This window comes from Aricia agestis, chromosome 18 (genome assembly GCF_905147365.1).
Source record: "Aricia agestis chromosome 18, ilAriAges1.1, whole genome shotgun sequence".
NCBI lineage: Eukaryota > Metazoa > Arthropoda > Insecta > Lepidoptera > Lycaenidae > Aricia > Aricia agestis.
The window spans coordinates 4,389,116-4,417,092 of NC_056423.1; the positions used below are offsets into that span (position 1 = coordinate 4,389,116).

The 27,977-nt window shown below is 39.1% G+C and overlaps 3 protein-coding genes across 5 annotated transcripts; 1 reads left to right on the top strand and 2 right to left on the bottom strand.

Moving 5' to 3' along the window:
- The first annotated feature begins 98 nt into the window (after nucleotides 1-98).
- LOC121736168 (CCR4-NOT transcription complex subunit 2) lies at nucleotides 99-13,858 on the top strand. 3 transcript variants are annotated; one of them, XM_042127254.1, is made up of 8 exons: nucleotides 99-131; nucleotides 2,739-3,011; nucleotides 6,024-6,201; nucleotides 8,707-8,859; nucleotides 10,659-10,863; nucleotides 11,372-11,536; nucleotides 12,971-13,106; nucleotides 13,728-13,858. In XM_042127254.1, exons 2-8 carry the CDS (start codon nucleotides 2,742-2,744, stop codon nucleotides 13,800-13,802), a joined length of 1,182 nt encoding a protein of 393 aa, XP_041983188.1. In that variant the 5' UTR covers nucleotides 99-131; nucleotides 2,739-2,741; the 3' UTR covers nucleotides 13,803-13,858. The 3 variants fall into 3 exon arrangements, with proteins under 3 accessions (XP_041983188.1, XP_041983186.1, XP_041983187.1); XM_042127252.1 differs by lacking the exon at nucleotides 99-131 and adding an exon at nucleotides 461-809; XM_042127253.1 differs by lacking the exon at nucleotides 99-131 and adding an exon at nucleotides 871-894.
- Nucleotides 13,859-16,731: 2,873 nt separating this feature from the next.
- Nucleotides 16,732-19,663, bottom strand: LOC121736169 (hsp90 co-chaperone Cdc37). The gene is made up of 5 exons (XM_042127255.1): nucleotides 19,486-19,663; nucleotides 18,756-19,322; nucleotides 18,179-18,294; nucleotides 17,669-17,858; nucleotides 16,732-17,301 (listed from the first exon to the last, which is right to left on the bottom strand). The coding sequence occupies exons 1-5, from the start codon at nucleotides 19,516-19,518 to the stop codon at nucleotides 17,083-17,085; spliced, it is 1,125 nt and encodes a 374-aa protein (XP_041983189.1). The 5' UTR covers nucleotides 19,519-19,663; the 3' UTR covers nucleotides 16,732-17,082.
- Nucleotides 19,664-22,925: 3,262 nt separating this feature from the next.
- Nucleotides 22,926-27,516, bottom strand: LOC121736167 (gustatory and odorant receptor 24). The gene is made up of 5 exons (XM_042127251.1): nucleotides 26,986-27,516; nucleotides 26,360-26,617; nucleotides 25,648-25,926; nucleotides 23,462-23,623; nucleotides 22,926-23,120 (listed from the first exon to the last, which is right to left on the bottom strand). Exons 1-5 carry the CDS (start codon nucleotides 27,514-27,516, stop codon nucleotides 22,926-22,928), a joined length of 1,425 nt encoding a protein of 474 aa, XP_041983185.1.
- Between the last annotated feature and the right edge of the window lie 461 nt (nucleotides 27,517-27,977).

A 27,977-nucleotide genomic window follows, 5' to 3' on the forward strand; every position in this document is an offset into this window, starting at 1 on the left:
TTTAACCAGAAAATGTTTAAAACTTTTTCAAATAATATTCTAATAAATCTACCCACAATAATAAGATGAACAAAATATTATGACGGTAATTTAAAATATATATTCCGTATGATGACACCCCCTACATCAAAGTAAGTAAGTAATACAAAGTAAGTGTTAAATTAGCATAAATTATTTGAAATTATTTAAAAATTTCGTGAGCTCGACATAACTTTATTGCTGTCGTTGATGTTGGCAATCTTAATATTTTTCCAAGTTTACGGGAAATAGGTCAAGAATAGTAACTCCGCAATCACGATTATTTTAATGAAAGTCAAGTTACGGTCTTTTATTAATATACCTTTTCAAGGTTCAAAATTATCGTAAAAGTTATGCTACAAATGTATAAAAAATATATTCTTTTTGCACCCAATACCAACATTTATTTTAATTTTCATGTTTGTCATTGATGTATGTGGGTATTTCAGTTGATCAATTATCAAGCTTCCGTTTTTAACAATATGGCCGCCAGTTGTTTAGGGTAATGTGGCGTTCGAGAAATCTGAGTGAAATTGTTTCAAAAAACTTTGACGACGTAACGATGTATAAAGTTATAAGTGTTTTATAGCAGCGTTTCATGAAAAAGCTGTATTAAGGATACTATAAGTTTGTGATAAAATTTTGGATGCAGAGAAATTTCTTGATAAATTGGACAGTCAACAAACTTTGTTTGTTTCAAACGAGTGGATGTATGTATTTCTTCGAAGAACACTTGATTATGAACCATCATTATCTTTATTGAAACTGTGACCAGAAGATTTAGACATTAGGTAAATACTGTACTTTATATCAAAGCTTGAAGTTAGTACGATATGTCGCCATTGTCTGACAGACGACTTGGCTAACCATCTCGATGTATGTATACCTCAGTTATTTGTTATTATTGACCGTTCTTATCACACTATCTCCTCTTAATATACATAGTATTTATTGCGTCAATCGCTATGTAAAGGCATATAAATGCAACAACCGAAATGTCATATTCGTTTGTACATGGTAGTAAAAACGTAAACAAGGTCTTGCATATTTTTGTCTAACAATATCAGAAATTTGATAACAAAACATAATTAAAATTGCTTCTAAAAATTCTACCTGTATAATTCTCATCATACTAGAAAATGCGTCATGCTAAATTCTTATTCTTCTTTGGTTTCATCAAAACACCTCTTTAGGGTTGGAAGGAGAGGGTAATCTTATTCAAATTTAATAGAACACTTACAGAGCTATTTAAATAGGAAAAAAAATAGTATGTATTTATTAATACAAATAACATTTAGATGTGGAAAAGTATGGTAAAGCAGTATTAATATAACCCGTCGATCGTGGAAAAACGAGACACAATAGAATTTCTATTCTGTCTCGGTCACCGGTGACCGTATGGGGCTTGATGAATTAATTGATTGACTCCAGCTTGTAGTATTTACTTTATTAATTATTAAAAAATCTAACTTCCAATTACAGTGTAAACTCTATATAACGACACTGAAGGGACTGTGCATTTTATGACGTTATATAGAGTTGTCGTTAAATGGAGAGAAGGAAAATCGAAACTTTTTCGTCAATATACAGTGATTTTCTTTTACCAACCATATTTACAGTTTGGAAGTTTATGTTTAACTGAGAATATGATAACGGATAGATAATAATCCATGACTCCTTAATAGTTATGGTCAAAAACAGCCTACAGGTGCAAGCAATCCCAATTTGTAAACAAAAGAACGAAATTCTTAGAAAGTTCAGAATGCATGATGCCGAAAGTCGAGTTTATTGCGGGATAGGATAACAATGCGACAAAAAAACATACACAGCTGCGCATTTTTAACTAATTTTAGTAACTTAAAAGGTACTTTTTATTAATCAATCGTTGTGATTTTGTCGCTATTGAGAGTGGGTGTGATGTTATGTAGAGTGTATCATTGTATGGTAGAACAGCTAAACCAACCAAAATCAATTGATTTCGACGTTTTAGAGAGTTTGTCGTTAAATAGAGTGACGTTACGTGGAGTTTACACTGTATATAAAATTTATAAGTTAAAACAAATGCAATTTATCAATTTGTTTATAGAACTAAATATTTGTATATGTATAAAACTGGCAAATTCATAGTTTAAAATTGCTTTAAATTGCTATTTAATTCATAGAAACCATGAAGCCAATTAACAGTCACTTTTTAACATGTTAAATACCTAAATGATTCATAACCTTTTTCTTACCATAACAAAACTAGCTATTTGACCGAGCTTTGCTCGGTATTCGATAAAACACGAATTAAATGACATTTTCTAAAAAAGATTCCTAGCTAGATCGATTTATCGCCCCCGAAACCCCCTATATACTAAATTTCATGAAAATCGTTGGAGCCGATTCCGAGATTCCAATTGTATATATACAAGAATTGCTCGTTTAAAGATATTAACAAAATATATCATCACTATATAGGTATAATTGAATGAAAAAAGTTGTCTGATACCAGCATGAGCATATTGTTTTACATATTTACCAAGGTTAAAACTATTTTCAATGTTCACTTTTCTGAGTAAATAGTTCAACATCAGTAATAAAAAAAAATGTTATTTAACATTAGTATTGAAATTTATTATAGTTTTTAGCTATAATAGCTTTTCATAAAATTAGGATAGAATGGAAGTAATACTTAGCTTCAAAATCATAAGCCCTAATTAAAATAAATGTTATTTCAGGTTATGGCAAACTTGAATTTCCAACAAGCTCCTAGAAGCCTAGCTAGTGGTGGCGTTGGTGGCCGAGTCGGCTCGAGCCTGGTCGGTGGAGTATCGGGACATGTGACTCCAACGTTCGGTGGGGCTCTGTCCCCGGGACGGGGCTCCACCGCGATGCCGGGCGGAGCGCCACCCACTATGGCGTCTCGATCTACACTATTCGGTCAGAGAGCATTCGCCGACCGGAGGGTACCTATACCTACACCACTTTCACAAGCCAATTCAAATTCTATGGTGAGTTTATCTTATTTTGAATGAGAGAATATTGTATATGTCGTAGGATGATTTGATAAATCAGTGTTTTCGCGAAATCCCTAGAATTTTCGCGAAAATTCGATTTATCAAATCATCCTACGATGTCGTAGGATGATTTGATAAATCGAATTTTCGCGAAAATTCTAGGGATTTCGCGAAAACTCGATTTATCAAATCATCCTACGACATCGTAGGATGATTTGATAAATCGAATTTTCGCGAAAATTCTAGGGATTTCGCGAAAACACGGATTTATCAAATCATCCTACGACATATACAATGGATTTCTTAACTGCAGCACAAAGGAGACTGGTCACGGCCCATACAAAATTTACCCATGCCCGACACGAAAGCAACATATCCCATAGTTTTCGTTATATTATGGGTATCCAGGATATATAATTTTTATATTCAATATCAGTGGCTAACATGTTATTTTATTGCTTTCTTTTTTCTTCAGGCGCAGTATGAAAAGTGCAAATATTCAGCAATTTTATTCAATATCATTGGCTATGTAAATGCATTTATTAGTGCAGAATGCACTCACGACATGTTTCTTCAAAAATGTACTATTACACTTATGTAATGTACAATGAACCACCATTGATGGAAAATATTGTAATAATGAATGCACACTTGATAAGTGTTATTATTAATAACACTTACTTATTATTATAGCCTAGGATGGGCTAGACATCTCGTTTTCATGTTCATTAGCTAAAGAAAAACTTATGTAGGTATCTATAGGTTTATCTCGCCATCAGTGTTATAATAATAATTATCACGCGTGATAAAAATATATTTAAACATGCTACAGAGACAGGAACAGGACGTTATTGTTGTTTGAAACTCGACGGGCACACTAGAAGAAGGTATCATCATGAAAAAAACCTTTTTAGAAAGAAAGAAAGAAAGAAACTTTATTTGGTAAAACAGTAAAATATGTACAATACAAATAATTAATAACATTTCAAATACAAGTCTTACCAAATCGGCGCCTACTCAGTATATGTTGCGAAACACAGTTCGCAACGCTGGTTTTCAGTAAGCACCAAAGATAATATTAATTAAAAATATTTAACATTATGCCTAAGCATTTGACTAAGTCTATAAAGCAAAACTGTAACATAAAACTATTTCAAAAATAAATAGAGTACATTTCAGAGTGTAGCTATACGCAGATGCCAGATAGCTACTTATTGTATGCCTATACTCTACCCGCTTTTGTAATAACAAACAAACAACAACATTTGTATTAAAAGACTAAAATAAAAAAAAAATCTGTTAAATTTTATGAGAAGTATATTATATTTTGTTACATATGACATTAGGTACATTATAATGTGGAATATTTTTGTTCGTTTAAGAGGTAATCGCGCAGTTTGCCTTTGAACGTGATAATTGACAATTTTAAACAAAATAATATTTATTATGGTTTTGTGTTTTTCTTTAGTTAGGCACGGTATAAAAATAATATATTTCTATATGTTTGCCACTGATGTTTTATATAAATACATGCAAATAATGATTCTTATTCTTCGTATTAGCACTTTTCATACTACGCCTGAAGAAAAAAGAAAGCAATAAAATAACATGTTAGCCACTGATTTTGAATATAAAAATTACATATCTTGGATACCCATAAAATTACGAAAAAAATGGGATATGTCTCTTTTCTGTCGGGCCTGGGTCACAAATGACCCGTCGCCTTTCTATTAAATTTAGGGCTTGACAATATGTTCTTATTAGGTTTTTATTGAAACAAAAAAAAACAAATATTAAGTTAATTTCTAAAATATTTAGAAACTAAACCTTTTGAAATTATCCTACTACTTGTTAGACAGTTAGATACTGGCATTATTTGGTGAACCTCAGCTCAATGACTGTGCGTGGCGCTGAAGCCGGAGCTCGGGGGTTCGAATCCCATTGAAAACATACACTTTACTCTTCCTGTTTGATGGGAGTATGTCACTCATTTTATGATCGATCGAAGTTAGTGTTCAAGTATTTAAAATTGTGTAGTTATCTGGTCCTCGTTACAAGACTTACAAGTACTAAAGACGAGTAAGGCTGATTTTAGCGTCGCGCTGACCGTCGGCGCCGACACCGAAATGTATGAAGCTTACAACGATGCGCGTTATTTAGAATTGCTTCATAAAAGGGGTATGAAGATTATTGTATGGAGCCTGGCCGACCTACTGTCCACAAAATGTGTTTTTTCGCGTAAAAAATATTTGTAAACGCGAAAAAACACATTTAGCGAAAGTAGGTCGGCCAAAATCTTCATACCCCTTTCGTACATTTCGGGCCATCAGCGCCGACGGTGCGATTGCGGTCAGCGTGAGACTAAGCCCGGGCGCGCACTAGCGGCCAGGCCGCCGCGGCCATCGAGATATGTATAATGTATATACTTTAGATGAAACCGCCATAGTCAACGCGCACCTGGCCGCAACGCGACCAGCGGCCACACCATACTTTCCATGGCCGCTGTGGCCTGGCCGCTAGTGCGCGCCGGGGCTTTAATCAGCCTAAAGATGAGACCGCACTAAGCGACACTACGCTGCAGCAACGCAACACTTCACAGCCAAAATTAATATTCATCATGAAATCGTATGGGCTACGCCATATACGCGGCAGTCTACGGCAGCGTGGTCCCTTTGGGCGTAGTGTGAAGCGTCCATATATTATCTCAGGGGTTCCCAAACTTATTTTGTCTACCGCCCACTTTGAAAACATTATGGTTTCAATTTAAAATGCATCCAGATGAAATAAATCACGCCCCAAGCATCTACACAACGCCCCCATTATATTTCTGGGTTCCACACCTTCAGACCTTCAGCGCCCTCAAGGGGGCGTTATCGCCCACTTTGGGAAAGGCTGATATATCTAATAAGCCTGTACTCATCCACTGCTGGACATAGGCCACCTCCTCGTCTGCTACTCGCATCCGTCCAAACTCCAAAGCGTACATTATTTCTCTTCCCATTCCAGTCAAGTATGTCGAGCCTGTCGCGGTTCAACAGCAACTACCACTCTGTGTTCGGGGAGGGGGGCGACACGTCGACGCCGCCGCTGCTCGACCTCAGCGAGTTCCCGTCGCTGACGACGCGGGGGGCGGGGGATCAGGCGCCCGCCGCCGCGCCGCCGCCGCCCGGCTCGAAACCTTACGGTGAGTTGGATAATTTAAAGCACTTGCAAACGGCACAATATGTTGTGACGGCAGTCAACGGCACGCGTCGATGGCAGTCAACGGCAGCCGTCAATAAGTGTCGTTCGTCTGTAAGAACCCTTAAGACAAGACTATAGACCAGCCATAGGGATTCCTATCCCGGCTCGAAACCTTACGGTGAGTTGGTCCGCTTAGACTGGCCATAGACGGACCGCAAGTTGCAGTCCGCAGCGAGTTCCCGTCGCCGCCGCCGCCAGGGTCTAAACTCTAAACCTTACGGTGATAACTTAATGCTGGCTTCTCACGGCGAGTAATGTCACAAGCCACGCCACGTCGTGCTGATGGTGGCGAGTCCGCGCTACCCGTTCTCACGGCGCGTAATATCATGAGAAGCTCGAGCCGCGCCTTTGAAGTTACCGACTTCAATCGGATCGGACGCGCCTGCTCGAGCCACCCCCTTCACACGGCGCGTGCCTCGAGTTGGCGCGGCTCGGCTTTTTTTTTTTTTGTTAATGAGATAAGGGGCAAACGAGCAAACGGGTCATATGATGGAAAGCAACATCCGTCGCCCATGGACACTCGCAGCATCAGAAGAGCTGCAGGTGCGTTGCTGGCCTTTTAAGAGGGAATAGGGTAATAGGGAAGGGTAGGGAAGGGAAGGGAAAGGAAGGGAAAGGAAGGGCATAAGGGAGGGTAGGAAAGGGAATAAAGTAGGGGATTGGGCCTCCGGTAAACTCACTCACTCGGCGAAACACAGCGCAAGCGATTATCTTCTTGATATAATGTTATGATTATTATCAGTAATATGTGATCAATCTATTTCATCAAAGTCACATAATATTTCAATTATATAAAGCCTACAAATGTTATAATGAAATCATTGTAACAATCGATATGTTTAACAAGAGAGTGAATAATGCTTTCAACATTATGGGATTGTCATTTAAGATGGGTAGGTTTGGAAACCTTTTTTTTATTCTAGAACATAAGGAAAGGCTTTGGCTTTGTTCTTTTAATTTATGTATTTATATGTATAAAATAAATAGTATCATTAACACACATGTTTAATCTATGCATATGAATAAAAATCTGTCATTGTCTTTCGAGTGCATTTTTGAAGCAGGAAGGGTCACGACCACAGATTTTAGAAGTAAGAGATATGTTATGCAGCGTGTCACATGTCGCCAAATCCTGCCCATATGGGCACAAATTGTCAGTCGTATGTCAATCATTCCACGGCTTACACGTTGTCACTACGCCGTAAATTGCGAACAAAATGCTGACTTGTGCTATAATTACCTACAAAAATTGCAGCGATACTGTGATTTAAAAAATTGCGGGATCACCTATCACAGCCAACTGTAATTTATACGACATTTTAATTTAAAAATCAATTATTCTTCACGAAAAATGTTCCGTGAACTATCAAACTAAGGCACTAGTGATGTGGTGTGATGCAGATTTTGGTATCGATATTTTATCGACATTTTTTATGCGGTGGCGTTATTATCTACACTAATATTATAAAGCTGAAGAGTTTACTGTAATATTAATTATTTATCACTTTCATTCTTTTAATAGTATTTAAACACCTACCAAAATACATCCATATCGTCGTAATAATAATTAATCGACACCGTAGATAGACCGGACATCACTAGACCGTGTACCGTTGACACTATGCTGACAATATAGTGTCATTGAAGTCGGCGACATAGGTTTCCATATAAACGGCGCTACATAACACTTCTCCTTATTTTCCTGTTCTGAGGTCACGACATTGGCAGTCTATGTATGTATGTATATTGTATGTCATAGAAACATAAAAGCCATAAAAAACACTTTCAAGTTTCAAGGCCGTTACTTTTACAGGGAACTTTTAAAGGGATTGTTAAAATATAAATATTATATTGTCACTGGTTTTTTACACCGGATATAAATACATAAAATTAAAAAGCTAAGCTATGGTCAGGCTGCGTTTCCACCTGAGATGTGTTGCGAGGAATGTGTTTTTGAGATCCAATAGAATAGCTGCACTGAGCGATGTCATGGAAACCTATTCTGTGCGACTCTATTGGTTTTAAAAAAAAAAAACTTTATTAAACATGTGAAAGGGACAGAACACAGCCAGAGTTAAATAACAATAAAACAAGGAATTCAAGTAAATTGACATCACGCATACAACATTTAACTAAGTACCTACTTAAAATTAAACTCTGTTATGGCTGTGCAATGCACACACCGCATGTGTAAAGGGGTAATCCACTCAGGCATCGACCGCGGCAAGCCGTGGCACCTGATCTTCCGTGGCCCCCTGTCAGTCTGTGATCCCACAAACGGCACTCTCTTATAACTTATAAGTATATCTTGTAAACATAACAATAAACACATACATGAAATATAAACACTGGACACACATTCCTCGCAACACATCTCTGGTGGAAACGTAGCCTTATGCTGGATTCCAGCACTGTATGCAATATTTTTAAAACATTTTTTTCACAGTGGGCATGGTGAAGCAGCCGACGTCCGAGCAGTCGGAGTTCACGATGTCGTCGGAGGACTTCCCCGCGCTGCCGGGCACATCGCACGGCGCGCCGCCGCCCCCCGCCGCCGACTACGACAAGCCGCGCAAGGGAATACACACCGAGCACGATGGTGAGTCACACTGGTCACTGTGATACTAGGAGGGGGGCGGAGACAATTTTAAAAGTTGTTATGTCAATATTTTGACGGTTTTACTTTTTAAACTGACTTTAAAGAGTCGGAACCGACAGCCGGCTAACTTTTCGCTGACTATGCCCAGTAGGTGACTGAATAAATAATTATTACGGGCTGCCCACAATGACTGTAGCCAACAATAAAAAGAAAATGTCACGAAAAAGCGGTCTTTAAGTTGTCCCAAATCTCATTTGTAAGGCTGTCCTGCTCGCACGCACCATATTGTCTGCGAACAGTGGCTCTACCATGAGTTTAAAAGTATAGCATTTATCGATACTTGATACAAATACGATACATAATTTATCGATACTCGATGGCAATTTTTACAGCGCCTCTAGCGGTCACTTGCGGAAAAACAATTGATCAGTTTTATATTCTAAACTATTGACATCGGCTTTCCGTTTTTTAAAAAACGTATGCGTAAACGTAACACTTTATATTTCCTTAGATTGTCTTTTTATCGGCGACGGACTCATCTTGCTATTGCAATCTCTTGTGCGTTTTGTCTTAACTTGCCAGAACTGTCAAAATCAAGCGGTCCCACCGCTCACATACTTAATCATATCAGCCTATAGATCGTCGTCCCACCTAGTTGGAGGTCGACCTACACCCCGATTTCCCAGCCTTGGTCTCCATTCCAAGGCGCGTACCTAAGGCGCGGCCAAATAGTTCCGCGCGCACTATATAATATGCTACCGCGTGTCTAGATAGTGAGTGTGGCAAAGCGCGCCACCCCGGCAAGTGTGCCATATAACTATGGAGATTTCCAATCATCAGTATGGAATTATAACTATATGGCGCACTTGCCGGGGTGGCGCGCTTTGCCACACTCACTATATATTTAATTTAATACTATAACTCCTTATTTATGTACAAATTAGTGCATGTTTTTGTAATAATTTTGTACCCCATTTATACACCGCAAATGGGGTATATTTTTGCAATTTTAGTTCTATTTTTTAAAACGCCAAAGTATCAGTAGTGCATGTTTTATAATTTGTGAAATACTTTGATAAACTAACATGCATTTTTTTGTCCCTAAAGTTGTCAATCAAGGAGCTCATATGGAGTACTATGGTGTGTATAAGGGTCGTTACGACCGAACTTAACAATATTCAATTCTGTTTGTTATAACGTTGATGAAGTTTGGTCACAAGTTATTTGTTTAAATTAATTAGAAATAGGTATAAGGTCCAACCCACACTCCCGCACCACAACCACACGACATCGCAACGACAAAATGTCGTCGAGCAGTGGTTACGTGTGAACGGTGTCGCTGCAGCTTTTTGTAGTTGCGTTGTGGTACCGACAAAATGCCGACGTGGTTGCGTTGTCGCCAGTGGTTGCGATGTAGTTACGTAAGAAACTCAATGAAACGCGTATGGTCCAGTTCATGTACAATACGAAATATATGCCCGACCATGTGGTGTGGTTGTGGTACGTGTGGGTTGGCCCTTATTGAACATTTTTCTTGGTTGAATATAAACGTATACAGATTAGATTTGTATGCGCTCGCCCAAACGCGCGTTTTGTCGGCTACACCGCGAGATTACAAGAAATTTTTTGTTAATAACCGCTCAACCGCGCCGCTATTTAAATAAATCGTTACGTACATGTTTGGAAATAAGAACAATATAGGCAGGTCTTGTTGAACCGACCATTTTAGACATTTTCTTTCTTTTGGCTCTGGTCAGTCTGTCCTCCAGCTTTTTAACATGTACCATCGTCCGTTGCAGGCAAAGTAACGAACATCCCGGAGACGATGATCCCCAACCAGTTCGGCATCGTGGGTCTGCTGACGTTCATCCGGGCGGCGGAGTCCGACCCCAGCCTGGTGTCGCTGGCGCTCGGCCAGGATCTCACGGCGCTGGGACTGAACCTCAACTCGCCGGACAACCTCTACCTGACCTTCGCGGGACCCTGGGCGGATACGCCCTGCAGGTGGGTTGTGTGATGATGATGGATGAGGAGGTTTAGTTATGGAGGAGATGATGTGGACTGAAGAGGAATTTACTCATTATGCCTCCCAAGTCCCAAACTAGTGTCGCCGATGATGGTCGGTTTAATTGAAAACAGGTCAGTCATGCAGGAGATATTCTTATAGTGTCCAAGTGTGTGCGCAGTGCACAGGAGCACTCTCCATGTAATAAAAGACCGATACGTATGTAGATACAAGGTAGCTGTGAAAAAAATGTGCATAGTGTTTACGTTTTTAATGTATGGTTTCCTTGTGATATAACAAATGACTGCGTAACGAAGATATAGGCGATCTCTGGTTTTAAATAAGCCCACTTATTAGATACTAATAAATAGTTCTAATAATAATTTGTATTTAAAAGTTTATATTGATGCATTAGCAAATAAAACTTTAAAGTTTATTAATTTAAGTACCATAGATTCACTTGGTAATAAAAGTAGTAAAACTAACTCACTTGTCATCACTTTCCAGACCACAAGATATGGACTATCACGTGCCCCCCGAATATTTAATAAATGGATCTATAAAAGAGAAGCTGGCTCCTCTCCGACTGAATCGATATAAAGAGGATCTATTGTTTTACTTATTCTACTGTTTCGTGGGAGACGTCATGCAGTTGCAAGCGGCAGCAGAATTGTGAGTAAACTGAACATTCAACCTGTGGGAATACAATTGGGAGGCACAAAGCAAGATCTTCCGACCTAGTGAGGTTGTGTCCAACAGAGTTGGAACATCCAAAAACGTACCAAAAACCAAAAACTTATAAATTTTTTTTGTAAGAGCACTTCGATCACTATATTAGTGATATTATATTGCATGCTGTGTTCACTGTACAAGGTTGTACACTCAGTTCTTCTAACATACTGCATTATTTTATAAAATTATTTTAGTGATACAGCCAGTTTGTGAACCTTTCAATAAAAAAAAGAAAAAAAAAAGAGTTCGGACAGGCCAAAGCCCACTGACGTCATTTCAGACGTAAGACGTTGTAATGTCCTGTCAGTCTCAGAAACTTCAAAAGCTAGCTTTTGAAGTTTGCATAATTGTGCACTGTTTGGTTCGCTACGAATTTTTTCCATTATGGGCCAAAGGACTAAGGAGTCAGGGCCCGTACCACGAAACGGTTTTGAGACTCAAACAATCGTACGAGAATGTTGCGTCCTACTGTAACAAACGTGAAATGACGTTGTTAGAGCAGGACGCGGCATTCACGTCCGATTGTTTGAGTCTCAGAACGGTTTCGTCGTAGGCCTACTTGCGCGGTTGCAGGTTGAAAATGTGTCTCCTACTATTGTGACCGTGCAGAACTTATAGTGGCAGTACATGACTAGTAAAAGATCAATTTAAAGTTTCGGATTTGGCAAGTGGTAGGCAGCACTTTCATTGTATAAGAGAAATTAAAGGGAATATGGGTGACTGGATATGTCAATATCCAGCCACCATGCATGGAGATCCTTGAGTCCGGGAAAGGACATAGGATACTTTTATATCCTAAAAAAATTACTGTTCTCACATGAAAATCGTAATTTAGCGAAACAGAATTGCGGGTGACATCTTTTTTTATTATTATCAGCCTACAGTGTCCCACTGCTGGGCAAAGTCCTCCTCTCTTTCTTTCCAAAGTTCACGATCCTGTGATGTTGTTGGCCACTCTTTATCAAACGCATCTAGTTCGTCGCGCCACCTTTTCTTGGGTCGGCCTCTGTTACGCCGACCAGTGTCTAGGTAGCCACTCCCAAACTAGACGCTCCCACCTGTCCGGGTGCATACGGGAGACTATATATGATCGAATAAATAATATTTTTATCTGTATAATATTATATGAGCTATATCTCACTACGCAGCATCGAAACTATGCGACATGGCAGTTGACACTCAGTACTATGGGATGTGAGGTGTCGCGTCGCTCCGTTGCAGTGTAGTTATGCCTTACGCTCAATTCAGACTCACTTAAGGGCTTCAACAAGCCGTTTTTTATTGTTAGCCTATATCACACTACTGGGCAAAAGCTTTCCCCCGGAGTCTATTCTTCCGCTTTCAAATATATAAAAATTGTCTACGGTATTCCAGATACAACCGCGAGTGGCGGTACCACACGGAGGAGAAGGTGTGGATCTCGCAGGCGCCCGGCATGCCGATGGTGGAGAAGACGCAGACGTACGAGCGCGGCACATACTACTTCTTCGACGCGCACAATTGGCGCAAGGTACGACACTCGATGGTGTATAACCACAATAGGCAGAACCAGTAGGCCGACTAAGAGCCAGGCCACAAGCCGCGTTGCGTCGACGCAGCCGTTGCGTTGTTTTACATACAAATAACCAAGGTGTTCACACGGCGCGCTGCGTCGACGCAACGCACACACACAGCAGCCCCCGAGACGAAGCGGGAGGGAGTGTTGACGTTAAGACTGCTTCGTAATAACGCTGCGATGACGCAGCGCCCTTGTGGCCGGCTATGCGTCAAACGGCAGCGCTGCGCCATGTGGACTGGCCCTTAGACTGACCGCAAGTTGCAGTCGGGACCGACTGCTCTAGAGCGGTCGCGTAGTCGTACACCGTACACGACTGCAACACGACCGCATCATGCAGTCGACCATCCATAATATATTGTACTACCGCACGGTGAAACTCGACCGCAGCGCCAGATCCGACCGCTCAAGAACTGCTCGAACGGTCCATGTATTGTGGATATGAATTTAGTATGGAAACTGCAGATCGCCGTGCGGCGACCGCATTTTGCAGTCGGTTTCAACTGCAATATGCGGTCCGTCTATAGCCGGCCTTAGTTTGGTTACATTTTGTATATCTTATTAATGTTTATGCAGGTGGCGAAGGAATTCCACTTGGACTACAGCAAGCTGGAGGGGCGGCCGCAGCTGCCGCCGCACGCGATGTCGTAGCGGCCCCGCCCCACGCCCCGCCCACTAGTTTTGTTATATAAAAAGTACAAGTTATATTGACACGCTTTTATTTAACACCTTTACGTTTCGTACGGTGAAGGAAAACACCGTGAGCTCCCACACAAAACTGCGAATTCGTATCGCGTCGTAATATTTTTATTATGAGTTTATTGAATAAAATTTAACGCCTTGAATAAAATTTAACGAATTGAACGCCTCCGTGGTCTAGTGGTATAGAGCGCGGCTCTTGACTCGGAGGTCGTGGGTTCGATTCCCGCTTTGGAAACATGTTATTTCTAAGTTTGGTTAGGACAATGCAGGCTGATCACCTGATTGTCTGACAAGTAAGATGATTCATGCGTCGGATGGGCATGTAAAAAGTCGGTCCTGCGCCTGATCTCTCGCCAGTCGTGTTGGTCGTCCGTCCCACTGGGTTATGAGAGTAAAGGAATAGAGAGTGCTCTTGTGTACTGCGCACACACTTGAGCACTATAAAATTACTCCTGCGTAGCTGGCCTGGTTTCAATGAAACCGGCCACCGTCACCGAAACCGGTGTGGGGAGCTATTACGAATTTTGTCGCAGATATCTGCGATGCGATGCGAATTCGCAGTTTTGTGTGGGGACCCTAAACCCGCACATGGTTGGTCCGAGACGTATTGACCTGCTCACTCCTCTGGACTAGACCGACTATGTTGCGAGAATGCCGTGTGTGCTTTGGCAACCATACGGACATTCAATCTTAACAATAACCCAGGCACTACAGTATTTGAAGAGTGGTTACTTTGCTCTGAAACTGTATAAATCATCCACAACGAATACAAAATATAGCTTTTGTGTGGGAATACAGCATTACGTAACTGAAGACATGAGTGGATAAACCGGGGAACTAATAACATTAGAGCAAATATACTCATTTTTGCCTTATAATTTGAACAAACCTTGTAACTTACCTACTTCATCATCTGGCTTATACAACTAGCTCAGTGGTCCCCAACCTTTTTTTCATGCGGGCCACAAACATGTTTTGGTCTTGGCCCAATTCACACCGGATCGGCAGCGGCGCGAAGAGCACTTTTAGTGTGAAATAATTTTAAACTTTATTTATATACTTGGGCTCGAGGCGTCGCGCGCGTCGTCGCGAGGCGCCTCGAGGCGTCGCGAGGTGCCGCGAGCACTTTCCGCCGACGGACGCGCGGTGCACGGTACATCGAAAATCGAGTATCATAGACATAAGAACTTGAATTTCCAGATGTAATTTTTTTGGGCTGAAATATTGTCTCCTAGTTGTTATTACATAATCAAATTTAAAAAGACGCAGCTACGTGTAATAATAAGGGAGTTACAATTTTTTTAATGAAAGTAAAGAACACGGATCATTTAACAAAAAAAAAAAACAATAGAATATGTCAAGTAGTTCCAGACAATTTAATTTAATTTAATTTAATTCAGTTGGAAGTTTTAAATTGTTACTGGGGAGTAGGGACACTGGAAAAATAATAATAATAATAATAATAATAATCATTTATTGCAGGCAATAAACCCATATAAAATATATAAAATTAAATTAAAAGTTAAAATTAAATAGTACATAAACATTGAAAAAGAGAGGGTTGATACATTATATCACCATAATAATTTCTTTCTTCTTTCTATTTGAATTAAGTTTTTAATTAACCAAAATAAAGTACCAATGGACAGTTTTTAATTAAACAAAATGAAGTACAAATGGTGCCGTAATACAAAATATGCCAAAATGTGAGTAATAATTAGTACTATAATAGTGTGTGAGGATATAACGGCCAACCATACGATTCCAGAGATATTATGCTCATTTTTCATGTCGGCTCCATACTAAAATTTCTTAAAAAAATTATTACTCCCTTATTATTACACGTAGATGAGTCTTTTTACATTTTATTATGTAATAACAACTAGGAAAACATATTTCAGCCCAAAAAAATGACATCTGGAAATTCAAGTTCCTATGTCTATGAAACTCGATTTTCGATCCACTGTGCGGCGCTCTGAAGGTAGCGCGCGGCCGCGAGCGTCCACAAGCAGCCGCCCGCGGCGACGCGAGCCGCCTCTGCCGGCCTCGCTGCGCCTCTGCCGGCCTCGCTGCGCCTCTTCGCGCCGCTGCCGGCCTCGCCGCGCGCGCCTCTTCGCGCCGCTGCCGATCCGGTGTGAATTGGCTCTTAGTGTCGCGGCCGCGGGCCGCAAAAAAAAATTTTAGGTTTAAAAAATAACGTTCTAGCGCAGAGTCGAAGCGCATCGAAGCGAATTATTAAAACTGAACATAACAAATTCAACCTTAGCTTCGCTGCGCTTCGACTCTGCGCTATTATAAATTTACCCTCAGAGCAGCGGTCGTCACACTTTACTGGCCAAGGGCCACACATGACAATGTGAGTGCCAGCGCCGGGCCGCAGAGTAGCAATGTAAAGGGCGCTCGAGCGGTTTCACACTAATGCTTTTTCTACACCTGCCGAGTAGAGTGGCGAGACAGTACTCTCGGCTTGAAATGGTAGAGAACATTATCTCGCCATTCTACTCGGTAGGTGTAATCACCGGGTACCGAGTTCTACCACACCATAAAATAACTGGATTAGGTTATATTTATGATATTAATTGTTAACTAAACTTTGAGCCGGTTACGTTTATCGCTAAATATGGCGTAATTTTAACCATTGTGTAGTATAGTTGACCATTTGTCACGGGCCGCACAAATAACGGCCGCGAGCCGCATGCGACCCGCAATTTGACGACCGCGAGCCGCATGCGACTCGCAATTTGACGACCACGGCATTAGAGTGTAGTAACCTATGGTAGTAACAGACTCGCAGACTTTTTAGACTCATATTACATACATCAACGAATAATTAAGACTGAATTACCAAATGCAATTCCAACAGACAAAAACAAAAGTTTAATTTCAGAGTCTTTATTGACTATAAGATGTTAGTAAGTAGTAAATGCTATTTACTTACTATGGACAGTGAACAAAAATGTTATTGATCATATTATTTTTTTATGTGTCTTATGACATTAACAAGAAATAAATTGTATTTGTTACATATTACCTACCATATTACCTATTCAAAAGATATCGGAAATTTAACATCAATATTATAATAATGCAAACTTTTTGAGTACTACAATCATTAACAACATAAGACAATTACAAAATAAAATTGTTACTTCAACTAAATATTTAAAAAATGCATACAATTATACAATGCATGAAATGAAAACTTATTTACAAAATTACAATTAAAAGCTTAGTCTAAGTCATCAGTACTGACAGAGGTCTTGGGTTCCTCTGATTTTTCCGGCGTTGAGTTCTCCTTCATGGTGGGTTCCTCATCATTTTTTCCGGGAACCCATAGGCCTGCGTCTACGCATCTCTTCATATAATACACCGCCTCTTGCTCTGGCATTTTGGCAATTGTCGCTTGTAGCATTGGAACGTCTTGTGCGTCGAAGCATTTCTTTAGCTCCTGTTAAAATGAAGCAAATTAATAGAATAATATCACAGTATAAAATATTAGAAACTTTAATTCTGTATCATTGGATTCTAAACTTCTTAACTCAGCCATTGCCTAACACTAACGTTCCATACAAGCTCAAAATACAATAATAATATTATAACTAAGTAAAAAAAAACATCTTTAGACATATGTGTTTGCTTAAGGGCCCGCACTACCTCAAACTAGCGCCACCTATAATTTATTTCTATTTCTAGAAAACCTCCACAAGTTAAAAAACGAGAAATATAAGCATTACATTATTTTTTAGTTATTTGCCTAAAATTTTTGTATTTCAATAAGATATTTTTTAAGAGTATTTCTTAGTCAATATACTTACATCAGGCAGCTCATCATACACCTCAACGGGATCCAGGCCTCCGGGACCCAGCCTTGCCTTCCGTTCCTCCTCCTCCGCTTCTCGGATCGCCTCCTGGATCTTCTCCGCAGCCCGCTTCTTGATCCTCGCTTTGAACTGCTCTAGCTCATCGTCGAACGAGTCCTTGTATGTCTTCTCAGCTACTTGGATTCTAAAGGATGATATTGTAAAATAATAAAAAAAACATCTCATACTAAAACTCTTAATAAGTGTCAGTAATCAGATTACAAAATATTGAACCAATCAAATACCTAGAAGATGCTCACACACTCTTAATTAAATCAGCTTTCAAATAAACAAAACTAGATTCAAATTGATCCATCTGTTTGGATGCTAGGATGCCATAGACACGTAAAAACCTTATAACACCTCTGTTTTCAGTATTGAAAGAAATTACTAGTTGGCATTGTGAAATCCCTTGTTTTACCAATAGGGGTTTGATAAGTTATTAAGAATTTAAAACATATTTACTTTGAGAAGAATGAGCCGACGCAAGCTCTTGGGTCCACATCCAGTTGTTTGGACAGCTCCAGAATGTACTGCATGCAGATTGTTTGGTGAGCAACGTGACACATTAAGTCGTGTTTCTGTAAAAAACAGTCAAATATTACTTTTAATTCCTCTCTATATAGACTTCTTACAATTAATTCAAGAGTTTGTATGTATGAATTTTATTACCTTTTCATCCAAAACTACTGAAGAGATTTGATGACAAAATATGGTAGTAGTTTAAGGCTTTAGATTTGGGTACAGACTACTTTTTACCCTAGGAAATTAAGTCAATATGGGATAATCAGTAATTATTGCCTAATAAGATTGAACAGAATTAATATGCATAAAATATTACTACATTATTTTCTAATATTTTCTTGCAATTAAAGTCAATTCTGGTCTTTTTCTTAAAGTATCCCTCTCAAAGACAGTGTATATTATAATCCCATCTTTTTCCCTACATTATTTTTACACTCAGCTTAGATAAACTGGACAACCAAAAGTGACATCTGACAGTAGACTTTGTAGTTTAATAGAATTTAGCATAAATTCTTACCTCTTCCATTTCTAAGTTGATACACCAGATGACAAGATAGTTGGCAGTCTCCTCACAGACCAGCTGGCTATTCTCCTGAAGAAACCTTTTTGAATCATCATACTTCTGTAGCATACCAAACTTCTTCAATAATTTCTCGTTTTCCTTGATGAATTTCTTCATTTTGGATTCTTTCTCCTCCTCTGTTAAGTTCTCATCTCCGGAACGCTGTGGTTTAGTGTTTATGACGGTTTTGGTGAATCCCGGCTCGCTGATAGTGTCTACATTCCACGGAGTCTGCTTTTCCTTTTTCTTTAACTCATCCTCTTTCTTCTGAATCTCTGCCGCTTCCTTTTCCAACTCCGCGAGGGCTTTTGTTAACGATTCTAGGGATGTGCTGTTTGCGTCTTTTTCGGCGATTTTTTTCTTTGTTTCGTTGATTTTGCGATGGTTTTCTGCTTTTCTTTGCTCGTGCTCCTGTTTCTCCCGTTTGCGCTCCTCCATGCGCTCGATACGGGCCTGGTGCCTCCATCGGAACAGCGATGGGGTGTCTATGTTGGGGTGAGTTTCGTCTTCATCATCAGATATCTAAAAAGTATATTGTAGTGAAAAAGTAATGTTTCAAAACTTAAATTTCACAAAAACTTAAGTTATAATTCATTATTTGTGAAAGAAATCACATCTGGTATGTACGATGTGTGTGAATAAACACATTTTTGAAAAATGCCGACGCCAAAAAACGATCACTTACCTCGATGTCTTTCCACTTACTGTAGTCCACCATGGTAACTTTTTAGATCAGAATTTCTTTAGGGATTGCTTGTTTATTTATAATAGCACAAAATAAACGTTAGATTCAAACAATTTATGTATTATTCACTAGATTTCTCCGGAATATTCTCTGCGTTCGTGACAAATTAGACAATAATTGACACACAGATTACTTGAATTGACACCACAGATTACTAGTTTATTGTGACACAAATGAAAATGACAATTGACAGCTGTCATTTGTCAAAGAGGATACTTTTTCTTATTATGGCACTTCGGCTATTTAACCATGGCCAGTGTCGAGTATATGGGGAAGATTTTTGCCATTTTTCTCCGCTAGGTGTCGCGATTCCTATGATCCGCTATGCCTATCTGTGCATCGTTACATTTGAGATCTTTTTGACGTTTTTATAATAAATCTAATAAAAATGACAAAGTGTGCAGTGCCGGGATGCAAGGAAAATGGTTATCTTTTGTTCCCAAAAGATAAAAATAGGAAAAGGTTGTGGGCTAAAGCAATAAAACGGCCAGAATTGGCGAAATCGCAATCTTCATATTTACGATTTTGTGGACATTATTTTACAGAAAATTATTATAAAACTTTTCTTCTAATTCTTTTGTATGGTAAATTTTGTGCTTTCAGAGGTGAGGAAGAATATTTTTTCTTCGGGCGATGAAAACTCTATAGCTTTTGAGTGGACACTTCCTCTAATACCTACTACAGTTTTATGTTCAATCATATCAACTGTACCAAACAACACAGTAGCAACATGCTTGCAATGTGAATTAACTCCAGATCCGGCTGTTCATTCACAATTAGTCTCTTCTAATATACCATTTTTGTATAATTTAATATTAACCTCATACTGAACCTTTTATATATTATGTAAAATCATTTATCGAGACAGCTCTTAATATAAGAAGGTATCTATTCTCGTATAAACTTTTCCCCTTTATTAATGATTGACTGCATCTGAAAGAATTAAAATTAAGTAAGTAGAGTAACACAGCAAACTTTTTTCCTGATTATGAAAAATGATCTTTTATAGGTACAAAAAGTTTATTAAATGAATTAATATACTCACTCTCCAAAATACTCTTGTATTTGATGTTTATTGCTGTTTATATCTTTATAATAATCGTGTTTTGGTATGACCATAACTTCGGTTTGTACTGGTTCTGAAGGACATGATTTATCAGTGAAGTTAAAATTTCTATCATACGTTTCTTAAACCTACAAAAGCAGAAGATAGCTTAGAACTTGTTTTTCACAAACAATAATAAACGAAGTGAATAAAGGTTCATAGAATTATGGTCAAGGGTTTAATGTTAATCAGTAAAAACATTCACCAAGAAAATATAAAGTACTGTAGTAATTTATTTACTTTTATTTACTAAGCTCTCTACAAGGTCTGCCTTTCTTCCACTACAGGAAGCACCCCTCTTCTTTAATTCTTCTTTGAGCTGATTTAATTTCCAGGTACAATACATTGCACAGGTAAACATCAGACAGGTAAACGTGGCACAGGTAAACGTTATACAAAAATATTTCGTATGAACCGCTCTAAACCATAGAATGTAAATAGATCATACGCGTGGCGCCCTCTGACTATGAAATCTTCCCCATTATGGCGGGAAAACAATATTCAGTTATCAGCATCATTTTTCTACAGGTCTAAAGTCTAGTCAAAGTCTTAGTAAAAGTCAATACAGTCAAGATGTCAAGTCGGTCGATTCAGTAGTGTTAGACGCTTTACTGCTTACGCCAAAAGAAGAAGAGGAAGACAAAATATCACGTTTCTGGATATTGCATCATTTTCCTACACTTGTGCACGATGACGGATATCTAATGGTTAATATCCTACCAATATTACACATTAAAAACTCAGGTAACACAATTTAGGAAAATAATACAAAAACACAACATCACTCTTTCACATTCCCGGCAAAATTTAATCAAAGTGGGGGGCCACATATACCACCTTCTCCTATACTAATCTAATAATATACAAAAATCAGCTCGTTAGGCTTCCGTTATATAATATAGGGTTCTGTAATCAACAAAACTTGGTTGACTACTGAACCCTAAAACGGAACCCTAACAAGCTGATTTTTAGGGTACCGTAGCCAAATGGCAAAAAACGGAACCCTTAAAGATTCGTCATGTCTGTCTGTCTGCCTGTACGTCCGTATGTCACAGCCACTTTTCTCCGAAACTATAAGAGCTATACTATTGAAACTTAATAAGTAGATGTATTCTGTGAACCGCTTTAAGATTTTGATACAAAAATGGAAAAATTATAAAAAAATTTAGGGGTCCTCATAGATACAACTGAAATAGAAAATTTTTTTTTTCATCTAACCCATAGGTTGTCAACGTGGGCGATAACGCCCCCCTGTGGGCGTTTGAGACTTTCGGGGGGGCAGTAGAAGACCCAGAGAAAATTAGGGGGCATTGAGATGGCGCAGATGGGGCGTGGGTAGATTAAAAAATATGGTCTATAAAGGCAAAAAATACACGCTAATCACGTACTTAAGTAAATTAAAAATTAATATCGTTTAATTTTTGTTTTTGTAGGTAAGTATTGTTATCATTTTTATCACGTGTGCACGTATTTATATATGCAAAATATTGCTCAATATAACTAAGCATGCGTTTTAATTATTCCCATTGAAACATTCTTCTTTCATTCTTCATTTTAAACTCAGAAATAGGATAGGGGTAATATTCCTGTCTTACGACTATAATATATAATATGTTATATTTAAATATAATCGTGGCAATAGCTGTTTTAAATTCGCAACAGATGGTAAGTAAAATTAAGATCCCCTAGCTCTAGAAAAAAACATATTCTCAAAGTGGGCGGTGAGCAAAATAAGGTTGAGAAACTATGATCTAACCTATGCGTGTGGGGTATCTATGATGGAATATAGATAGGTCTTCAAAAATCATGTTGAGGTTTCCAAAATATTTTTTTTTTAACCTGAATAGTTTCCGAGAGACACTCTTCCAAAGTGGTAAAATGTGTCTCCCCCCCCCCCCCTCTAACTTCTAAAGTAGGGGCATGGATAAGTCTAAAAAATATATATGATGTACAATTGTACATTACTACACTACAAAAAACTACCAACGAAAATTGGTTCGAACGAGTTCTATCCAGTAGTTTTTTTTATACGTCTTAAATGGTGAACCTTAAACAAATTATCTAGTGTTGCTCTCTATAATTAATCTATACATTATAAAACTTAAACTACAGTTGCGACAGAGTCGCCACAACCTTAAGGTGAGAAATTGAATACAGATTAATATTATTTATTATTATGTTTCTAATTTTATTACTAGCTATCTAAATATTTTATCATTACAATAGAGCCTAATCTATAAGCAATACCTAAATCTAATACTAATTTATCTACAACTTAATTTTTCTTTTTCTTTTTGGCCATTGTGGTCAAGATTGTAGTTGCTACAGTCGTGGTTAATGTAGTAGCGTCTGTGACGCCGGATGTCTCGTTGTCATATCTATCGCTTTTAATATTCCTTGGTCCCTCGTCCGGTATGCTTATTTGGAATTGTAGCAGCACAACTAGATAGGTGACCATTGTCGCTAGAAGCTGAAAAATAATTTCTATTACCATTGATGTTATGATGCAATTATGAGCAATATGGACCTAAGGTTATGAGCACAATGACTGTTATCTTGAACTTTGGGTACCCTATCTTACCCATAACATAAAGGCGAGACCACACTAAGCGACACTACTCTGCAGCAAAGCGACGCGACGCTCGCTTCGAAAAATACGCGTAGCGTTGCTGTCGGCTGCCGCTAAGTGCAGCTTGGCTCATACGATTTCATAAAAAGAACATATTTTGGATATTATCATGGTCAAGTCGCGTCACGTCGCCCCGCCGCGCTGCAATATTACGGTGTCACCTTTAGGAAAAAAAAACCTACAGATTTGAACAAATTCCTGTTGACATCGAAGAATCCACCGAGGCTGATCTGCGAGGGGTTCATCTCGGTGGCCCGGAGGAACATGTTGACTTCGGTCTGGGCGTCCGTGTTCATCCAGGAGAGCTCCACCATTAATAGTTTCTTCTGGAAATTCGTTCGGACCTGGAAAAATAAAAAAGTATGATGGCTCTTGAGCAGCTTTGGATTTATGTGTAGGCAGTATAGGCTATGGCCTATGGGCGGCAGCGTCCTAGGATGGTGGCAGAGTCCGTACATAGGGGCGGCAAAATTAAAGTGGCCTATAGGCTATACTCATATAATATATAAATCCGGCCCTGCTCTTCAGGCGATACTCATTTGGGCGTGTCTGGGCCATGGTTTGCTAGTTTTTTGTTACAATAAAGTGCATTCATCTCTTTTCTAAATACAAGTACTTAAAAAGAATAATACACGTCTTTATTGTTATTTAAAGGAGTGAGCACACTGATACGGGCCGTGCCGGGGCTCAGCTTGCCGGGGCTCATCGCAAAAATCCGCCTCCATACAATTTTTATGGAAGCGGAAATCCGCTGCGCCCCGACACAGTGTGCGATACGCGCATCCGCTTCCATACAAATTGTATGGAGGCGGATTTTTGCGATGAGCCCCGGCGCGCTGAGCTCCGGCACGGCCCGTCCCTGTGTGCTCACTCCTTAAATCCACTTTGAAACCAGACTAGTCTATTAGCATGCACGCACATTATATTAAGTATATTATATACTCAGTAAAGCTGGGAGTTATAGAAAAGCCCGAAGTCGTTCGATTGAAACAAAGAAAACTACTCCAACCTCCAGAAAAAACCAACAAGACTCCAAAGTCCACCAAAATACTACGGGAAAAAGCTAGAACATTAAAATCAAGTTGTTCGTAGTATATGACATTCTCTTTGAAGTTGTTGTAAAGCAGTGGCCAGTGTGTAAAAAACTCAGAAAAAAAAATCGATAGTTCGGAATTCAAAAATATTTTTTTTTGTATTGTCAAAAATTCACACGAGCGCACCTACGGATCCTTCTTGGTAATGGATACCTCAAAGTTTTATATTGTGAGTTAGTAATGAGCGCGGTGCCAACTGCCAACGCGCCTCAGGCGTTTGTGTCCCTTCTTGCAACGTGATTGATACTATACTTAACAAAATTGTAATGATGTCCAATGTTAAAGGGCGAGGAGTATTTTATTTATGTATTTTACCGATTTTGATTTTCCATTTATTTTCTTCTTATAGAATAGCTGCTACTGCAGCTATTCTTGTCTTTTCCCGGGTGTTAAAGTACATATTTTATTATCTTATCGTTTTTGAGATTTAAATTTTAAGAGTGAGGTTAGTAATAAAAAAACGCTTTCGCAGTTTAGTTGGTACGAATAGTATGATTGAGAGAATATTAATTAACTATTAACCCATCGAGCCCCATAAGCGACACAATAGAATAACAATAGATTTCCAAGAATCCACGATCGAAGAATTAAACAATAATTAAAAGTTACATTACCTTATGGCTCAATCTATAATATTACCGATTAATTATAGATTTACGAAAACATATTACGCTAATCACCTGCGGGGCTAAAATGGTCACATTTAGCAATTCTTCTAATCAATTCAGCAAATGAATTGTCAAAACTGTCAAACTGACAAATGTCAAATCAGTACAAAAATACAGAAATGAATTGCAAGCAGAGTTGCATTTTGCGATTTTAGAAAAATCAATCATATTATGATTCATTTTTCAGGGTAGTCAATATATGGTAGTAAAATGGTCGCTTTGAAGAATCATGATGATTCTTCAAAGCGACCATTTTAGCCCCGCTGTTTGTCTGACAAGAAATATGATTCATGCGTCGGGAAAACTCGGTCCTACTTCAGATCTCACGCCAGTCGTGTAGGTCATCCGTTCCACTTTTAAACACAGTTAAACAAGAGTAAAGGAAATAATGTTCTGCCTTATACACCGCACACACTTGGGCACTATAAAATTACTCCTGCCTAGTTGGTCACGATTAAATGAAATCGGCTACGCCGGTTTTGGTGACGCTAGTGGTTACACTACCTGTATGTTAAGGTCTAAGAAGTATGTAAATGCGCATAACAGAACCGCTACCAAATTTAAGATTTGCTGTAAAGATCTCACAAATTTCCAGTCAACACTTACATTGTGCGACGCGTAGTGAGCCTCATCGCATATGAAGAAAAGCAGCATGACGCTGCAAAACGCTGTCAGAGCCAGACCGATGTCCTTCGTGCCGAACCCCTCGGAGATCTGGCTGAGTAGACCGTAGATGGACAACGTGATGATGAGGAATAGGTAGAGGTTTACGAAGGTAAACGTATAGCAGTTGGCGATGCCAGTGTCTCGCGCCAGCTTGCTCAGTCGCAGCCAGAGCGCGCGGTACTCGGCTACTTTGCCCGCTGGTCCTATGTTTTTAAGCGCCTATAACATAATTATAAATGAATAGATTTTAAAAGAACGGAATTCTTTGCGTTTCAAGTGCGTAGATCTCGTAGAAGTACTTTTAAGGTCAGAAAATGGAAATCAGTTGTTTACTTTCGAAATAAATTTATTTAATGCCAACAAAGCTGTAACAATCTGTGTCTTAGAAGAGGTCAATTTTATTCTTCAATATTCTAAACACAGTGCGAGCAGTTTTTATTTAGCGCCTAGACTAAAAAGGTCAATGACCTCTACCGCCTCGTTTAGCCAAGAAAAGTATAAGTTAGATATTGCTGTCGTCTTCGTCCGTGCAAATCCCAAGTTTTTCAGTAGCAAATTTCATAAAAATCTGTTGCCAATTATGCGGGCGATTCAACGACAATCATCTTTATAATATCTTGTAGTATAGATATAAAAGAACTAAAAGCAGTACCATCTGAAAATCCTCAGCCAGAATATTAGCGCAGACGCTCAGAGTCTCACAGAGCAAATACCAATACCCGCCCAGGATATAAGTCAGAATCTCCAGGAATATGTACGGTAGGATCTGCATCAGCTTAAAATGCAGCATCGTCACATGGGTCACTATCACTGAGGTTGTAGAAAGTATCGGGATGATGACAGCTATGGCGAGAGCCGTCTTGTACAGTTTCACTGGGAGAACCCGATTCGATAGGGTTTTGTAGGCGATCTGTAAGGAAATTGCTTTAAATCATAAATGGTAATTGGTTTAAAATATGATATTATATTTATCTGCTTGTATCTACTATATAAAGGCATGACATAGGTATATATTGTATACCACTTTTATTCCGATATGCTTATCAAATTTGGCGTTCTAATAGTTTATGCTTTAGAGTCTAAACTACTATCAAGGTAAGGGTTACAAACCTAGCTACTTAATTGTACACATTTTTTGCCTTTATATACTTACCTAGCTCATTATTTGGTACTTATAAATTAAGAAAACTTTAGTTTTACAGTAATATTTATGGCAATTACAAGCAACGCTGTTACTATTAGTAATCTGTGGCTTAGGCTAAACATCGTAGACGTTACCTCAAATTCAACCCATCCGTTTAGAATCCCAGCGATCTTCCTCGTCTCGTACCACATGATGGGTACTGTCATCATGGGGAACAGGTACACCGTGAAGAGATACTCAATGACTGCTTCCTCAAACTTGCCTTCAGCCGTCCGCAAAATCTGGACCTTATGGAGCGAGAGGTAGAGGAGATATCCAATCAGGAGCCCGTAGCAGAACAGTGAGTAGAGCATCGATGGAGAAGCTATCACGAACTCGTTCAGACCAGGCGATGGTCTCGTCAGCGGCAGGATACCCATGATACGCAGCAGGAGGAAGACAGGCTTAATGTTCTCGTAGATGATATCTTTATATATCTTAGGATCGGTCAGGTTGTTTCGTAATGGGACAATGGAGTTAGCGGACGCGGGTTTCATATGCGGCGTTCGCGCAGGCGTTACGTCTAGAAAAATTGTTTTGTTCCGTGGTTTCTCCTCCATTTTGGCGGGAAAACCGTTGGGGATGGATACATTGGGGTACAACGTGTTACTCGTGTATAAGGACATGGTTTCGGCTCGGTGTTTTCGGTCGGAATGGTGTCTGAATGACGCAATGTGGTGTTCCTTAATGTACCATTTAAAATTTCACCACGCTCTTCACCTTGGTCGCGACCTTGAATTATTCATTAATTTCTCTCTGATGTGTCAATAGTTCTAAACGTGTTTTTAATTTCGTTCGCTTTCAGCCAATGACGAGGGGAATAATTGAACGAGGTGACGCATTTAAACTCAATAAAAATCGTATCAGATCAAACTTATGTGGGAGTAATAAAAGTTATGTCTGAACTCTGAACTATGAATATGCCTATAAAAAGCTAGTAAAAAACTAGAGTTAGCTCTTCCCGCGATTATGTTGGCGCCAAACTCAAATAAAAAACCAACATAAATTTTGTTTTAACTGAGGACACTAATTAGGGCCGCGCTACACCGGAATGGCAGCGGCGAGGCGAGCACTTTCAGTGTCTAAC

Excerpts from the sequence above, each read along its gene's own strand:
- LOC121736168 (XM_042127254.1), top strand. The coding sequence starts at position 2,742 with ATGGCAAACTTGAATTTCCAACAAGCTCCTAGAAGCCTAGCTAGTGGT. Across the intron at positions 10,864-11,371 it reads TGGGCGGATACGCCCTGCAG|ACCACAAGATATGGACTATC; the intron begins GTGGGTTGTGTG and ends ATCACTTTCCAG. Across the intron at positions 11,537-12,970 it reads TTGCAAGCGGCAGCAGAATT|ATACAACCGCGAGTGGCGGT; the intron begins GTGAGTAAACTG and ends ACGGTATTCCAG.
- LOC121736167 (XM_042127251.1), bottom strand. The coding sequence starts at position 27,516 with ATGTCCTTATACACGAGTAACACGTTGTACCCCAATGTATCCATCCCC. Across the intron at positions 26,618-26,985 it reads ACGGATGGGTTGAATTTGAG|ATCGCCTACAAAACCCTATC; the intron begins GTAACGTCTACG and ends ATTTCCTTACAG. Across the intron at positions 25,927-26,359 it reads TGGCTGAGGATTTTCAGATG|GCGCTTAAAAACATAGGACC; the intron begins GTACTGCTTTTA and ends ATTATGTTATAG.
- LOC121736169 (XM_042127255.1), bottom strand. The coding sequence starts at position 19,518 with ATGGTGGACTACAGTAAGTGGAAAGACATCGAG. Across the intron at positions 18,295-18,755 it reads TCAACTTAGAAATGGAAGAG|AAACACGACTTAATGTGTCA; the intron begins GTAAGAATTTAT and ends TGTTTTTTACAG. Across the intron at positions 17,859-18,178 it reads GTCGGCTCATTCTTCTCAAA|AATCCAAGTAGCTGAGAAGA; the intron begins GTAAATATGTTT and ends ATCATCCTTTAG.